Raw genomic sequence first — 15,890 nt, 5'->3', positions numbered from 1 at the left:
GAACCTAGGGCGCGAGCAGTGTCCGTATCTTTTTTGATGGACTCCACGGCGTCGTCCACGTGCTTGCCGAAGAGGGACTCGCCACCGAAGGGCAAGTCGAGTATTTTTGCTTTCACCTCCAGTCAAAAGGACATAGCTTGAAGCCAGCCCTGCCTCCGTAAGACTGCAGCGCCTGCCAATCGCCGGAAACCTGTCTAGGAAATATCAATTGGGCAGTCTATAATTTCAGATGAAATTCTTTCACCCTCTAGGAGGATCTGTTGTGCCTCTGCCCTGGAGGATTCAGGAATCAGGTCGCGATTTCCGACCACATTTGTCGGTCGTAACGGCCGAGGATGGCTAAAGAATTTGCCGCTCTTACAGTGGTCGCAGCCATAGTTGAGAATTTCTTGCCGATGGTGTCTAGGCGTCGACCTTCCTGGTCAGGCAGCGATGTTAAAGGAGAAGCCGGATTCCGAGACCTCCTTTGGGCAGCCTGCGTAATGACAGAGTCAGGCTTTGGTTGAGAAACTAGGCAGGCAGGTGAATCCTCAGGAGGAGGAGACTGAGTCTGAGCCTGGTAATTGTCCCAATCCGCCAGGGCAGCGTCATCATTCTGGTCTGTATCGGTATGATGGGCAGCATCATCATTATCAGGGTACTCTGGAATTGGTGACCGGTCTGGTGCGACCTGAACCGACGCCTGTACAGAAGGCGGCAGTGGAGAGGCCTGCGAAGAAGGTGGGAAACAACGATTGTAATCATCCAGCATGTGTTGAAGATTAGAGATCCTAGACAGTGGAAACTGCGCCATAGGAACATCATGGCCAACATCAGGTGTGTCATCGGAAACTGAGATGCGTGACTCTCGATCATCGTCATCATATTCTTGGTATTTAATATGGAGCTCCGACGGGCTACTGGCAGCACAGAAGTTATCATCCGCATATGAGCCATCGGAATCACCGTCGTCTTCTGACGCAAATAGTTGCGCTGGTGGACCTGAGCGAGGCTGCAAAGGGCTCAAAACCAATGGAGCTGGACGCTTAATAGTAGTAGCCGTCACTACTGTGAAGGTGGTTGCAGTCGCCAGAGAATATTGATCAGTCGACGAGCTAGTAGTCGACATCGTCCGAGGGCTTTGTCGATGACTGTCTTGGCGCCGACGAAGATGGTCTTATTGCCGTCGACGAAGCAGAGGTCTTCGTCGACTAGGACAATGGCGTCGACGAAGATGGAGTTGCCGTCGACTAAATCTTCAGCATCGACGGATTTGCCGTCGACGAAGCTGTCTAAGAGGTACTGGCAGTCGACGAGACTACAGTCGACGGAAGAGGTTGTGTCGACAAGACGGACGCGTCGACGGAGTCTTCGTCGATGAATGACGCTTAGGAAGGTGTGCCGACGAGACTGAGTTCTTTGCCGTCGACGAGATCTTAATAATGGAAGAGATAGGCCGTACCTCCTGGGCCGTCGTCGACGAAGTAGTCGTCGACAGAGTGCTGGTCGTTGTCGAAGTTGGCAGAATGTCGACGGATCTCGTCGTCAACTGGTGCGTCGACGAGCTGGTACTCGTTTTAGAGGACGAGGGCACAGAGTGGATCTGCGACGCCAGAGAACTAGGTCCCGCAGGCGTAGAGGCCAGCTGATACCGTGGGGAGACTGACTTAGGAGCGTCCACAAGCTTCTTCTTCTTTAGAAAAGGAGATGGAGTGTCAGTCTCAGACCCACACTTCAGAGAGGTCTTAGATTGGAGAGTAGACACACTCTCTAGATCAGACACAGGGTTGTCTGAGGTCTTCAACCTCTGTAGCCACAGGAGGAGACGGGCCTCTCTATCCTTCAAGGTCTTAGATGAAAAAGTCCTGCAAAATTTGCAACTCCTCACCTCATGATCCGGGTACAAGCAGTAGATGCATTTTTTATGAGGGTCCTCAGAGAAAAGACAGGGCCCGAATAAAGACTTTTTTGTAGTAGACATGTTCTTGAAATCTTGAAAGTTGGAAGTAGAAGAAAACTGAGGAGAGCTCAGGGAGACTCCCTTCACAGGACATGTGGTAGAAAATCTGAGGGCTTGAGCTTCTGAGGAGAAGGTTCTAGAGGGTGCTACAGCCCGATTGGCTAGATTGTGGACTATTATAATGACATGGATATGTGACTAAAGTGAACTCCCCCTCTATACTTTCTATGGGCCATTGCTGTTCTATGATATTTTAAAGTATATATTTATATATACATATATACATATATATCAAACACTCCTCCAAGTTAGAGCAGAGGCCACGTTAGGGGAAACACCATGGAGACATCTTTATTCTGACAAGTTTACTCGGTGAATGCATTCAGCTTCTTTAAGCCTTCCTCAGCGCCCACAGTCATTAGCAGCGTGGTTTAAATATCCTGCCCCTTGCGGTTACGCTGTGTTCCGCTCCACCCGTAAGACACAGTCCTTGCTCACCCGTTGTGGATTGCGTAATGTGAGCAAACCACAACTTCTAGAGTTCACCATTTCGTCCAGGTAAGTGATGCGGGGGAGGAAAGAATATGCGGAGTTTAGGACACCACGTTGTCATCAAGTCCGATCTGTTATGTGCGGTCTGAATTAAATGCCCCCTTGGGTCCCCAGATCGCACAGCCACAAAAGCACCGGAAATATCATGGCGGGGGCAAGCATGCAATCATGTTCACCCAGCGTAGAGTCAAGGACCCTATCACCGCCCTTTCTCCTCCTGTGTTCTGTGGGGGGTCATGGCTCGACCAATACCTTGGAAAGAAAAACGCTGAAACAGTCCGTTTCAGCAACTGCCAGGCCACTTGAAATGCGGGGGCCTCTGTTGCGTGCCTCTGGCTGACACGCTGATTATATATATATATATATATATATATATATATATATATATATATATATATATATATATACACACACACACACACATATATACATACATATATATATATATATACACACATCTATATACATATATACATACATATATATATATGCATATATACATATACATACACACATATACATATATACATATACACATATATATACACATACATACATATATATATTTATTTATTTTACCTACTGGCGATCGCCAGTAGGTATATATAGTTAGGATTGTTTTCCATAGGGAAATCGCAACATTCTATTGGGAATAACTTCGGCGCCGGATGAGGAATATTCCTGAAAATTTCCTTAACTTTGCCTCGCGGCGCTCTGCTCCTTCCTTGAAAGTTTGGGGGGGGGGATTCGTCAAACGGGGGCCGAGATAAAAGAGGGGTCCCAAAACGTGTTTTCCCCATGTTAATTTCCATAGGGCGGTTGGACTCACTTTTAGCCCGAACGGCTGAATGGTTTTCCACCAAACTTGGCAAAATTGTAGGGACTGGTAGCCCGATGTGCCTTTGCTATGTCTCAAGATATGTGCTCCAGTGGAAAAACCTTGAAAAAATATATATTGGGCTACATTGGGCTATATATGTTAGCCCAATGTAGCCCAAAGATGGCCACCAGAGACAAAAAAAAACAAATGTAGCCCAAATATCAGCCAGATGTAGCCCAACTATATATAGCCCAATGACAGAATGTCCCAGAGTGTTCTAAAGAACAACTAGAGCGCTAACAGTCTTACTTATGACAAAAGTATGGCACACCTGAAGTCATCTTGATTGGAATAAAGTGTTAACACTTAAAACATTTAATTTGCAAAGGAACAAAATGAGGAGGTTCATTTTGCCATAGAAATTATGATTAGTGCTGAAGAAAGAAAAATTAGGGCACATTTTGAGTGACTTCTCAAATCCTCTTATATTTCATAAAAAAAAAAAAAAAGAAAAAAAAATATATATATATATATATATATATATATATATATATATATAAATAGAGAAACAGCCAACCGAACCAATTTCAAAAAGAAGAAGACCCAGATGAAGAGATCAGAACCAAAAAAGAGGAAAACAAATTACCAATCTCGAATAAAACAGGGGAACGAACGCATCACACAACCTCAGACCCTGAGAGATATCAAAGAACTTCAAACAAAAATGGACAAAATGGCACAAGTCACGACAAGATCTTTGCATGAGATGGAAAAACTACATGTAGCTTTAGACAGCACCCACAAGAAAATTGAGCACATCATAGATTTAATGTATAACGCACAAAGAAAGAATAAGGAGACTGCGATACCATTATTAAACAGGCGTAATCGACCTGACAGGAAACGCAATGACTTAACTGAAGAAGAAACCCTTTACTTCGAGAGTATGAGGAAATGGACGGCAGGTTAGGGGAGGTAATCAAAACAGTACAGATCAATACCAGTAGATCATCAAGACAGAATGATAGGAAACCCAACTTTAACAACCTACAACAAATACATATAAACACCGAATCGCAAAACCTAAACTCAAACAACATTGGGAATTCACTAAAAGGACTTCTGATCAACTGTAGATCTGCTACTAAACATGCATCAGACATAGCGGACATCATCATTAACAAGGAAATTGATTTCACAATCCTCACGGAAACTTGGAATCATCATCGCCGGTCATGGACTTACTAGTGCCCCCTTCATATAACATTGTAAGAATGGATAGACCTAAAAAAACAGGAGGCGGCTTAGCCTGCATACACCGCTCTAACATAGAAGTAAACCAAATCCAGTCGGAACCACTCAAATCCTGTGAATACTTAGGTCTAAATATAAGATCGGCTAACAACCAAAGTTGCAACTTACATGCAATTTATCACCCACCAGGTAACAATACCTCTTTTATTGAACTACTAATGGAGATCATTACGTCAAACTAACACCGACGCAAATAATATATTCTTAGGGAGATTTTAATCTGCATTGGAATGACAATAATGACAAACAGGTAAACACTCTTAAAGAGTTCTTAGCTGAGCTAAACCTAGTGCAAGCATGCAGACTGCCAACTCATTCGAAAGGCGCTACGTTGGATTGGATAATTTCAAAAAATGAGAACACGTCAATCCTAGCAATTGAACCTTGCGACTGGTCGGATCACCATGCCATAACCTTCCTGATTCCTACATGGAAAAAGAATAAACACTCACAACCAAACAAAATAAAAAAATGGATACGGGACACAAGAGAAACTAACGTGGAACTCCTAATAGATAGATGCGAGAAGGACCTGCACCCACCTAACAACTTGAAGAATGTGAATGACCTAACAGACCACTACACTAATTCAATAAAGGATATAGTGAATTCCACTATGCCCCTGAAACTGAAAAAATTCACAGAGAAAGACAAAAACCCATGGTTTAACGGCACACTGAATGAGGAAAGAAGGAAATTGAGACAAGCAGAGAGAAAATGGAGACAACACCCATCCTCCCCCGAACTGAAAACTCTCAGAAAAACCAGAAAAGAATACAGTAAGAAGATCCTCAACACCAAAAAAGACTTTATAAGAGCAGAACTAGATCTCGCCAAAAACAGACCACGGAAACTTTTTGAAATTTAAAAAAACAATCCAACAAATGTGCCAAATCCTCCAAGAAATCACAAAAACACAGCTAAGCTGCGATGATTTCAATAAATTCTTCACCAACAAAGCCAATTCATTGGAAAAAGATCTTAGGAGAGCAGCGGACATACTTGACTTCCAAAGACCCAGAACGAACAACACCAACTCTACCAACGCAATAATTAAAGTGGTCGAGACGAAAAATAAGGCCCATTCAAGTTGTTAGACCAGACTACCATTACCAAAATGTTCGTAGACACCAAACCTAATAACCATTATAACGACCATCTCCCATCAAAATTCACGAAAGAAATCCGCCACATCTTGATTCCTATATATACAAAAATTATCAACGCCTCTCTCACAAGGGATTCTTCCTGATTGTCTAAAAAACCGGACAGGTAGTCCCCATTATCAAAAAACCAACTGCGAACCCAGCTGATTCGAATAACTTTCGCCTTGTGACCAACATCCCAAGCTAATAGAGAAATGTGTACAAAAACAACTTAGCGAACACAGACAATTTCTCCTTATTGGATGAATGCCAATCTGGTTTCAGAACAGGGCACAGCACGGAAACAGCAATCCTTCATATAGTCGACGATGCTCTACAGGCCCTAGACCAAAAAAGATCATGTCTACTCATCCTTCTAGACCTGTCTTCCGCATTTGACACGGTAAACCATGAAAAATTGCTGAACAGACTCCAGGACAGGATAGGAATATCGGGCACTGTCTTGAAATGGTTTGATTCCTTCCTCAAAAATAGAACGCAAAGATTCCTGATCAACCAAAAACTATCAACTTCATGTCCTAACACGATTGGAGTTCCCCAGGGATCCACATTATCTCCCTCATTGTTTAACCTGTATGTGGAACCGCTCACGGAAATTCTGCGAAATTCAAAAATAGCCTTTCATATGTACGCGGATGACACACAACTATACATTAAAATTGCATCTCTGGAAGACATCAAGATAATGAACGAAGCCTTACATTCAACATTACAATGGTTAACAAGCAATCATCTGAAGCTAAACACCCAGAAAACAGAATTCCTACTAATCTCACCGCTAAAGAACCGCACAGAGTCTAAGGAATGGTCAAAAATGATCACGGCGCTCAACTGCACCCCTACGCTTGTTGAGTCGGCGAAATCGCTTGGAATCACACTCTATGAGAACCTTGACATGAAAACTCACATCAAAGCAATGGCAGAAAGTGCCCGTTACCATTTGAACTACATCAGAAAAATGAAATCTTACATCTCTGAGGCGGATCTTAAACTAGCAATCCAATCCTTGGTAATCGCGAGGATTGAATATGGATGCACAACTTTATCCGGCTTATCCAAAATCTCCACAGCCCCACTAAAAGCATGCCTCAACGCAGCTGCAAGAATGATCACCGGGTCGAGAAAGTTCGACCATATCTCTCCACACTTGAAAGCATTAAACTGGTTACCGTACAAAGCCAGAATTCAACAAAAAATGGCATGTATCACCCACAAAGCACTTCACTACAGGACACCTAGCTACCTGGCCCAGAAAATTGAACTATCGGGAGGAAGCAGACCAGCGAGAAGTGCCAAGGAGTTAGTACTGAAACCACCCATCTTCCGGAAGAAGAAAACCTATGATAGAGCTTTCTCAGGAGCAGCACCCAGAATCTGGAACTCTCTCCCACCAAACATTAGAAAAATAACACACAGAATCATTCAAGAGGGAATTAAAAACTTTTCTAATGAGCAAATACCTTCCATAGACGAGTCTATTCGTTTTTAAGCTCCACGTTAGACCATGGTAACCGTGTATTCTGTTCTACTGAGCTGTACTTTTTGACGTTATTTAACCAGACATAATTCTATTGTAGAAAACTGTATCTGTGGAATATGCTTGATTGTATCTCATCTGCCTCACTCACTGTAAAGCGCTCTGATACCCAAGGGTCTTGTTCGCGCTATACAAAACTTTTTAAATAAAATAAATAATATATATATAAAATATATTTTGTGTATATATATTACTACTATTTTATGTACCGTGGGACTCCCACTTCGACGACAGGGTATTATTCAAGCATGTGAATCTATGAAAGACACCCTAATACTGGAGAATCTTATGTCCCTCACTCCTCAAGTTAAAAGAAGATGTAAACTGGCCTGAGGGAGGAATCAGATACCAATACCCGAGGTGTTAATGCTATTAGGGGATGTAAGAAGGTCACTTCAGACCCTCACAGCACTATGACCCACTGTAGGTGTGGCTGCACCACTGCATCTGAAATGCATTTAGCCACCACATCCCACAGCTATAAGGTATGGCCTAAGGTAATGAGAAGGGGCCGACTAACAAAGTCACCACCTCATATACCCTGAGGGAGAATTTGGTCTCAAAAGCTATTAACGCACTTTGACACAAAGGACCGAAATGCACGTCACTCAGAATAGATGGTTGTAAAGTGGAAGTGTGTGTTGAAATCCCCCCCCTCCCCCCACCCCTTCAAATCATGCTTGCAGAACTGGAAGGCGTTATTTAGGAACTGGGAGCCAACCTGGATTCTCTTGTATGTACGATGGACAACAAAATAGATCAATAACTAGGGGAGACTGCAAGTGTTGGAATATCAAAACAATGACCGAGAAACAGGGACCAGAGAGCTCTCCTTAAGAGAGCAAGGAAAACACACCCTGCATTTCAAGAGGCCTCACCCATTAGACTGGATGTCACCCACAGAGTGGGGCAGAGAAAACACTAGCCTCCAGATGCCCTGACTAGAGTCAACTTCTTTAAAATAAAAAGGCATTATACAACATGCTAGAACAAGGCAGAAATGTGCAGAAGCTGCAGATATTTTAGGACCTAGCCCCAATAACGCTTTAGAAAAGAATTTTCCAAGATAACCGTTCTTACAGGTGATCCAAGTCCCCTATCAAATGGGGCACCTGTACTACTAATATTCTATTTGACAGGGCAAATGTTACTAACTCGCTCGCTGAAATGCAGAAAAGCTTCTAGTAAAAAAAAAAAAAAAAGGACGCCAACAGACATAGCCTCAAATATGGCAGCAGGAAGGAGGAAAAAACAACTTTAACCAGCGTGGTTCAAAATACAGTCAATCAGATGACAGAAGAGACAAACCAGAGAGGACACCAAAGAATCTAAAGATTAACCACTTACTACACCTGAAGAACATGGTCCATTCCTAAGCAACAAAATCGTAAGAAGACGACCATGCTGATCTGATGAGCACTGAGGAGCTGATCACATGACTCAACATGCATAACTGTTCAGGGGAGGAGCTGGGCTACACATGTGCCCTGAGAAGTGGAAAATGATTGGTAGGCTTGCTGCAACGAAGATCCAGAAAACAAAGCTTTAAGCTAAAAACCGACAATATAAGAAATGACCTCATCATGGATGTAAGCCGATTCCCCAACCACACCAGAATGTCTAACACTCAACCTAAAAACAAGGCATCATGGCTGCACTTCGACACCTACTCGGAAGAAGCAATACACAAACTGCTATGCACCTTGAAGCCCTCTAACCACCTTATAGATCCCCTACCTGCTAATGCTGTAAAAGACTTCATCCCCCTGCTCCTCCCACTTTGGACCCAAATCATCAACAGCTCCCTTCACCAAGGTCTCATTCCGGACTCCCTCAAGGTGGGGCAAGTCACGCCTATACTCAAGAAACCTACAGCTGACCCGTCTGACCTGAACAATTACCGCCCTATCACCAATATCCCCACCCTGACCAAACTGCGGGAAAAATGTGTCCAACTCCAACTAACAAAACACATTGACCAATTTGACCTCCTCAACCATCATCAATCAGGCTTCCGAGCGAAACATAGCACGGAAACAGCTATGACACACATAATTGATGATGCCCTCCAAATCCTTGATTGCAATGAGTCCTGCCTCCTCATCCTTCTTGACCTCTCTTCAGCATTTGACACGGTCAAACATGAGAACCTACTGGAGCTGCTAAGCACTAGAATGGGTCTATCGGGAACTGTTCTCAAATGGTTTTCTTCCTTCCTTCATAACCGGTCTCAGAAGTTCAAGATCGACAATGTGCTATCTACACCTGTGCCTGCAGATCTAGGTGTTCCACAAGGTTCCTCCCTCTCCCCCACACTGTTCAACCTCGTCATGGAACCGCTCGCCACCTTACTCCAAGCATCCAATGTTCAATTCCATATGTACGCCGATGACACACAACTTTACCTAAAGTTACAATCCCCGGAAGATATCAAACTTCTGAATTCCACACTTAGTAACACTCAATCTTGGTTGGCAGATAATCACCTCAAACTAAATGCTCTGAAAACTGAGTTCCTACTCCTCTCACCTCCGGCGAAAATTTCCACCACCCAAACCTGGCTCAATAACCTAACAGCACTCAATGTCAAACCTACCATCGTGGATTCTGCGAAATCCCTAGGCATCACACTTGACGCCAAGCTCAACATGCAACAGCACGTTAGCAAAGCCACAAAAGGAGCCAACTTCCAAATCAACACACTGAGGAAACTTAAACCCTTCCTCCCTGCCAAAGACTTCCAAACTGCTGTACAAGCTTTAGTCATCCCTCGCATAGACTACGGAATTGTGGCCCTCAGCGGACTCCCGCTATCCACAACAGCACCCCTAAGAGCCTCCCTGAACGCTGCCGCGAGGCTCATCACTGGCTCAAGAAAACATTCGCATATATCCCCAGACTTAAAGTCTCTAAAATGGCTGCCTTTTGAAGCCAGAATACAGCTAAAAATTGCAGTCATGACACATTCGGCCGTGCACCACAAGGCACCCAACTACCTCGCTCAAAAGTTGTCTATATCAGGAGGTTCGAGATCCAATAGAAGTACAAAAAATGTACTCCTGAAACCTCGTAGATTCCGGAAAGAAAAAACATACAAGCGCTCCTTCTCAGGAATGGCACCCAGGATCTGGAATGCGCTCCCTCCTGAAACCAGGCTTATCACCTCCACTGCACTCTTCAAGAAAGAGGTGAAAACCATCCTTCTGGCCAAGATCTCCTGAACTTTTTAGACGCTGGATCAGAGGCTTGCACTAAACGGGCCAGAGCGGCCTCTCTCAGTAGGCAAGGTGTAAAGGTCAGAAGAGACGGATAGAGACAATATGTGAAACTTGTACTAATATGGTGTGCCCAGTCCTATACCTTTATCAATACCTACACGCCTAATACAGGCAAAGAACTGATCTTACACAATGTAACTAACATGCTATCGGGTGAAGTTGAGGGGCACTGTGTTTTGGGTATTACTTTACACCTCTATTTTTTCATTGGCTATGCTGGTTTCGGTCTGACTTCCAAGCTCGATTAAAAACCCAGCTACCCCAGATATCATCATATTGCATCATACACATGTAGAGCTTACATGAGAGATCGGGAAATACCCAGCCATAACACAGATGGTGGGTGTTAGATACAGGTCTGCTCAGGGACTCAGTCCTTAGAAAGGAATTCGCTTTGGAGATAGAAGCATACTTCAAGACCTATGACTACCAGCCAGAATTCTACCAGTTAACAGCATGGGATGCCTTTATGGCAACTCTGAGAGGGATATCTTGCTCCAAGTATTAAACTTATTTCAGCACCTACCAAAAAAGTCCCATACCAGTTGACCATGCAGTACGTATATTGGGGCGAAGGCAGCAAGAGAGAAAAGATGTTCCACTCGCAAAAGGTCTTCTGAGTTCCCATATGTTGGGGCAGCAGGTCAAACAGTAGCTCTCTTCTGGAAGCTGCCTGATGCTCCTAAAATACAACATTCGTTCACTATGCTGTGGCAGGTCTGGGTATTGGGGAAAATAGCAACCAAAAAAAAAAAGAATACACAGAGGAAGTTTGAGAAAGAAATTGTAAATTTGGTGCAATACTTGTTGAAAATTGAGTTTAGCAGACGAATCCTGCCAAGACTGGGTGTTGCATTTCACCTTCATATGACTGGACACACTTGATCATATTAAACAGTGACATGTTAAGTGGGCTGGGGATGTGGGATTTAAATATCAAAAAGGGCTAAATACTAACTGTAAGCTAACAGAATGTGTAGGTCATACATGAAACTTGTCAAGTACTCTTACGGAATTAGTCAAGTCAAAGTAAAAGCACTGATGTAGGATGCAAACGTCAAACTGACATTCTCCTAAGGAGTTTTTTGTAAAATTCAGTGTTCAAAATTCCTTTCTTGGTTACCTGAAAAAGATAGCTCCATATAGGGAAAGTGTTGCACTCCGGGAGATTAGTCAGTAACGCTCAGAATACTAAATGAAGTGTACAAAATAAATTGCGGTCACTTGGACAGACAGGTTAAAATATCTAAGAAGAAAAATTCAGCTCTCATTCAGTTAAAACAATGTAAATAGAAAGAAAGGTTCTCACAATTATGGTACAACAGATGACAGTTGGCTAAATGAGGGCTTGCATTGTTGGTTAGTTGCTTGTTCTAAAGACAAAAAGCTCTCTCTCAAGTCCTAAACGGAAATAAAAGTGTCGAAGTAAATCAGGTCTTACCCAGGTAGAAAAATCAATAGACTCACTCCAAGGAGTTCAGTAGATTAGTATAATGTGGATTTTTAAAAAATCTGTTAAAATATATATCCTGAGGAGATAGAAACCTGGGTCGTCTCAATTCCTAAACTGCTACTTTATTAAAAATTGCTTGGTTTCCCTAATGATCAGTTTGAAGTCCTGGTCTCATTGGGACAAACCCGCCACAAAATTGCAACTTAAAACTTTTGAAATTGTGCGCATGCTAACCTTTGGGCAATCACTTTTAACATACAAACTTTCAAATGTACATACCCCTCTTCTTTCGGGACTCCAGAATTTCCTCGCACACTTTTTCAAAATCTTCATCCAACTCATCTTTCATGATCGCATATGCAACATCCCTCATGGTACATGCTCTGTGTCGGATTTGTCGATCTAAGAGTGAATAGAATGTGTCCCTTATTTTCAAAATTCTCAAAAGTTAATTTCATTGCATCTAATAGTTTACAAAATGCTAAAACAATACAAATGAAATAAGAAAAGATAACTCAAGTGCAAAATTAAATGTAGCGCCTGACCTTAAAAGTGCTGTTAGCTTTGGTGGCCTCAAGGGGCAATTACCCAGAGAGCCTTCACGTAGGCGACTTACTACTAAGAACATTTGCATTCGGAAAAGTGCTACAATATAAAATGGATATGAAAAAATTACTTGGTAAAGTGATGTACAGAAAAAAATGCCAGAAACCAGAAGGGCTGCTGACAGTTATACAGACTTAATTCTAAACTGTGTCAGAGTGAACTCAAAAAACCTTTATTCTATTTGGTTGCTAGGAATACCAAGTCTAGACCTTATTCTAGGTATAAAGAATTTGTACATGTGGATACCTTCTGCTCACTGTCAAACCATCATAGTCTATCCATCTTGGTTTGTCTAAACATGGTAGAAATAAACTAATTGTTTTCCTATTGTTTTCTTGCTTCTCCTAAAGAACTGGATAGCATTCTTTCTGTGGTGTACTAGCGCCCGAGTCATTCCAATAATTCTAATCCTAACCATTTAAAAACGCAAAAATTGTCTCGCTCCCTTCACTCCAGGCAATACATATCTCAAGCCATTAGCCCTTATGTGATTTTCAGAGAAGTTTACATCTTATTTGTGTGTCTACTGGAACTGTATTGTTTATCATTACACTTTGATCAATTGGGATGGGGAGTTCTGGAGTGTTTAAAAACTCCAGGCAAGGCTTCACTTATTCCATAGTATTAACAGAACACCCTTTTAAATTACTCAAAATGTCAAACAAAACTATGGTTCAGATCAAACCACTGAACTACTGAAGCAGTAACAGACTATGTGAAATGCATGCATTTTAAAGTGCTATGCAAACTAGGTATCCTAGGCCAGGAAAGTGCCCAATGTTGCTTTTACTGGAAAGTGCAATAAAAAGCCAAATTGAAAGAACCTTAATCCGATAGCCTCCTGCCAATCATCAAAAAAAAGAACCAACTACTAGGACATTTCTGAGTCAACAAAATCTAATAACATTTGGAAAATAATCAAAAAGGTATCTTTCTAGAATGTACCTCAAAGTTAAAGCAGTTATTCTCATCCATTTAATCTATACTGTTCCTTGTACTTGTTTTCTCCGTTACTTTTGTAGCACACAGTTGCCCATTTAGCTAGATTTCTGTTACAAATACCTTAAATGTCTTTACCCAACGCCTTGATATGGTTATAAATTAGGTAATTCAGCAAGATCCAATGTGACCTATTCCAATCCATTGCTCACATTCTAGTGCTTTTCAATAGCACCTCCCACACAACTTTCCACAATGCATACTTTTTAAGTTGTGCTCGATGTAAGACCAGTACTCACCCCCCTACCAAAATGGTGAGCAACACTGAAAAGGAATGGCACTCAATGGCCCTCGTGACACTCCAATGGCCCTTGCAGTCTTTCAAAAATAGATTTTGCAGCCCCATCTTGTCACTTAGCTAGTTCCTAATCTATGTCTCAATACTAAGAGACCCACAATCAGACTACATAGTATACTTCATGGCGAACAGTGTCAACAAGCTACCTTAAAAACAACTTGCATAGGAAATGAAGAATAATTTACTTACCTATGGTAACCATCTTTCTGGTAGGTACTCTACCTGTAGATTACTCGCCAGTAGAATAATCCCAGGTATCACACTGGACCCAGAAACTTCAAAGATCCAGCTGCCGGCAGGGGGCATGGTCTTGGAATATACGTCATAAATTGAATCGGATTACATCACCAAAGTCATACAGCTGCCTTCCCAGGGCAGCAACGTCCGTTCAATTTTTTCCCAGCCTTCGAGGTGAGCGGATGGACTGCAATTGACAAAGTAGCGCGGTACCGAACTAGAATTGGGACTTTTAGAAAAGAAAAAACTGTTATATTAGGGTTTTATTTAGCATAGTACAATCATCTGCATTCAAAACTGGTCATGTATATTTCGTCTTGCATTTATCTTCCCCTTTCTGTTACAATTTTGGTTAAACTCCCTCGACCCTCCTCCCCTATTGAGTCCCTTCACTATAACCGATCAGGTCCAAGGGTGTATACTTATGCATTCAGGTGCACTGGCTGTTCTTGGAGAGGTCTGGTGTAGCTGACTTGGGTGTCTTTTCCTATTCTCTGGGACGCATTCCATTCCCTGCTCCCTCAGGCAATGGAGCGTGAGGGGTTTGCTGTTGCCTTGTCTTAGTCAAGTGCCCGTATATCATCTACTAGCCTCCTCCAAGCCCTTGCTGCGTCCAGTGTACCTATACTACGTCCCGCTTCTCTCAGCAGGATTCTGCCTTCGACACCAGTCTGCTTTTCTAGTTCTCCCTTAAATGTCTCTACCCTCGGTCCACTTGTCGACTTCCAGTTCTTAGCGATTTTGCATGCTTTGCTTGTATGTATGCCGTGGTCAGGGCCCTGTGTGGCAGAGTGTGACCCTGAGAAGGTCAAATTATGCACGAAAATCCTCAAAAGGGAGCATCTGAGAATCCCGGAATAGGTCCCCCCATCACCATCGCCCTGGCCTCCCTCCAGTAGTCCAGGCCAGTCCAATTCTCTTGTGTGGTAGGTATCCTAACAGATCCAGGGAAAAGTCAGGGGAGTAAGGGACTACACTGGTTGCGCTGCAGCCATCTAGTCCAACACAGGTCACTATTTTAGTCTCTTTGGTGTGCTTATGCGGTTGTAGTTTTATTCGCAGTAGTATTTTTGCTAAGTCTGGGGCCTCTGGATCTAGAATTAGGACCTTATTACACTTTCCCTGTAAAACATCCATCAAACTGGGAAGAGGTAAGGATCAATGAGTAATCTGCAGGTAGGAAGAGTATACATCAGAAAGACGGCTACCGTTGGCAAGTATGGATAAGTTACTTACCTGTAATCCTAGTTCTCTTCCAAGGGTATACTCAAAGGCATACAGAGAGGCGCAGAGAGCAAGAGGCGCAGAGAGCAAGAGGCGCAAGAGAGCAAGAGGCGCAAGAGAGCAAGAGGCGCAAGAGAGCAAGAGGCGCAAGAGAGCAAGAGGAGCGAGGGGAGAGAGAGCGAGGGGAGAGAGAGAGCGAGGGGAGAGAGAGAGCGAGGGGAGAGAGAGAGCGAGGGGAGAGAGAGAGCGAGGGGAGAGAGAGAGCGAGGGGAGAGAGAGAGCGAGGGGAGAGAGAGCGAGGGGAGAGAGAGAGCGAGGGGAGAGAGAGAGCGAGGGGAGAGAGAGAGCGAGGGGAGAGAGAGAGCGAGGGGAGAGAGAGAGCGAGGGGAGAGAGAGAGCGAGGGGAGAGAGAGAGCGAGGGGAGAGAGAGAGCGAGGGGAGAGAGAGAGCGAGGGGAGAGAGAGAGC

The 15,890-nt window shown here is 43.3% G+C and overlaps 1 protein-coding gene across 2 annotated transcripts in view; it reads right to left on the bottom strand.

Annotated features, from left to right (window-relative positions):
• Window positions 1-15,890, bottom strand: part of ATAD2 (ATPase family AAA domain containing 2) — a 558,187-nt gene that overhangs the window by 200,891 nt on the left and 341,406 nt on the right. For both annotated transcript variants that reach the window (XM_078686807.1, XM_078686808.1), the window contains exon 23: window positions 12,339-12,461. In XM_078686807.1, coding sequence (XP_078542933.1) covers window positions 12,339-12,461 — 123 coding nt within the window. The remainder of the gene's footprint in view (window positions 1-12,338; window positions 12,462-15,890) is intronic.

Source organism: Lissotriton helveticus, chromosome 4_1 (assembly GCF_964261635.1).
Source record: "Lissotriton helveticus chromosome 4_1, aLisHel1.1, whole genome shotgun sequence".
Classification (NCBI taxonomy): domain Eukaryota; kingdom Metazoa; phylum Chordata; class Amphibia; order Caudata; family Salamandridae; genus Lissotriton; species Lissotriton helveticus.
The sequence above is the reverse complement of the archived record's forward strand: the minus strand, read 5'-3'. Positions and strand labels throughout refer to the sequence as shown.